The sequence below is a fragment of the Rhagoletis zephyria genome, unplaced genomic scaffold (genome assembly GCF_001687245.7).
Source record: "Rhagoletis zephyria isolate East Lansing unplaced genomic scaffold, Rhagoletis_zephyria_1.1 Rzeph_scaffold_70059, whole genome shotgun sequence".
Classification (NCBI taxonomy): Eukaryota; Metazoa; Arthropoda; class Insecta; order Diptera; family Tephritidae; genus Rhagoletis; species Rhagoletis zephyria.
In genome coordinates this window covers 1-1,328 of record NW_016227110.1, presented here as the reverse complement: position 1 = coordinate 1,328, position 1,328 = coordinate 1, and the positions used below count along the sequence as shown (strand labels likewise).

Sequence of the window (1,328 nt, the reverse complement as noted above, 5' to 3'; positions counted from 1 at the left end):
GCAGTTTCGCACGGTTCGACTACATGCTTCTCGAGCATTGACTAACCAATTTTTTTCACGTAAAATTGCAACAAATGCTTTCGCACCTGCATGATGGTTGCGCAAATGTAGGGNCAATGCTTTCGCACCTGCATGGTGGTTGCGCAAATGTAGGAACCGTATATACGAATTCACGAACTGCGAATTTTTACTCAATAATAGAGGAAATTTGGCATCGTACGGGATAGGCGCATTTAATAAACGACCGCCTACTCGTAACAATTTCAACGACAAGGACTTTTCTGAATACTCATGCAAAAATGGATTCAACTTTTGCAAGCTCGACGGTAGTGGTAGATTTTTTGACAATTTGGTAATTTCTTGGCTATATTCATCAAATAGGACTATTTGAACAATTTTTAAGAAGCTTAATTGCAACTCTTGTGCCGATGGTGTTGGATCATATTTGGTGGATCGATCTCTCACCTTTAAGACCCATCGCAGAATATAGGCAAAAACTCGTAATAATTTTTTGTGCGAGGAATATTTTTCAATCACAGTTAAGAGTGGATTACGGTTATCACTCACTGCTATTAAGTCGCTGGCGTTTTTCTTCTTTTCCAGTGCTTGTTCTTCAGGCGTTAATTTGAAATGGGTATTTATTGGCCAACTTGCGGCGTCTTCTAAGAGGAACTGTGGGCCAGAAACCCATATTGAGTTCTGTATTTCATCCACGCTACAACCCCGAGACACTTGATCCGCAGGATTTTGTTTAGTTGGCACATGCCACCACGAAGCTCTTTGAGTCAACTCTTGAATCTCGGACACTCTATTTGCAACGAAAGTTTGCAACGTTGATGGATGTGTTTTTATCCAATGCAAAACTATTTCGGAGTCTGTCCAGAATGTTATGCTGTCAATAGGTCGATTCAACATTGGCGCAATGCGTGACCATAACTTGGCCAAAAGATGCGCTGCCAGGAGCTCTAAACGAGGAAGAGACTTAGTCTTCAGCGGAGCAACCCTGGATTTTGCAGTTAGCAGAATGCATTTAACATCATTAGCGAATTGGCTTCGAATGTAAATACAACAACCATAAGCCCTTATTGAGGCGTCGCACAGTGTAACTTTTTCCACTTTTAGGATGCCAAAAGTCAAAAAAACAATGTGCTCCAATCTTCAAAATTTTTTGATATGCTACAGATAAATAACCAACTGTTAAGAAAATGTATTCAAAGCAAAGCAAACAACCCACAATCCTCAAGATAACCGTTATGTAACTTTGCTGATTGCAACAAGAGTAAAAATCGTTTCACAGTCTAAAAATTTTGATTAACTTTGTGGCCACG

At 40.0% G+C, this 1,328-nt stretch overlaps 1 protein-coding gene across 1 annotated transcript; it reads right to left on the bottom strand.

Moving 5' to 3' along the window:
• Window positions 1-46: 46 nt before the first annotated feature.
• LOC108357076 (uncharacterized) lies at window positions 47-1,003 on the bottom strand (the record flags this gene model as incomplete). Its single annotated transcript, XM_017608170.1, has 1 exon — window positions 47-1,003. A coding segment is annotated over one exon (957 nt), but the record flags the coding sequence as incomplete, so codon positions are not given.
• Between the last annotated feature and the right edge of the window lie 325 nt (window positions 1,004-1,328).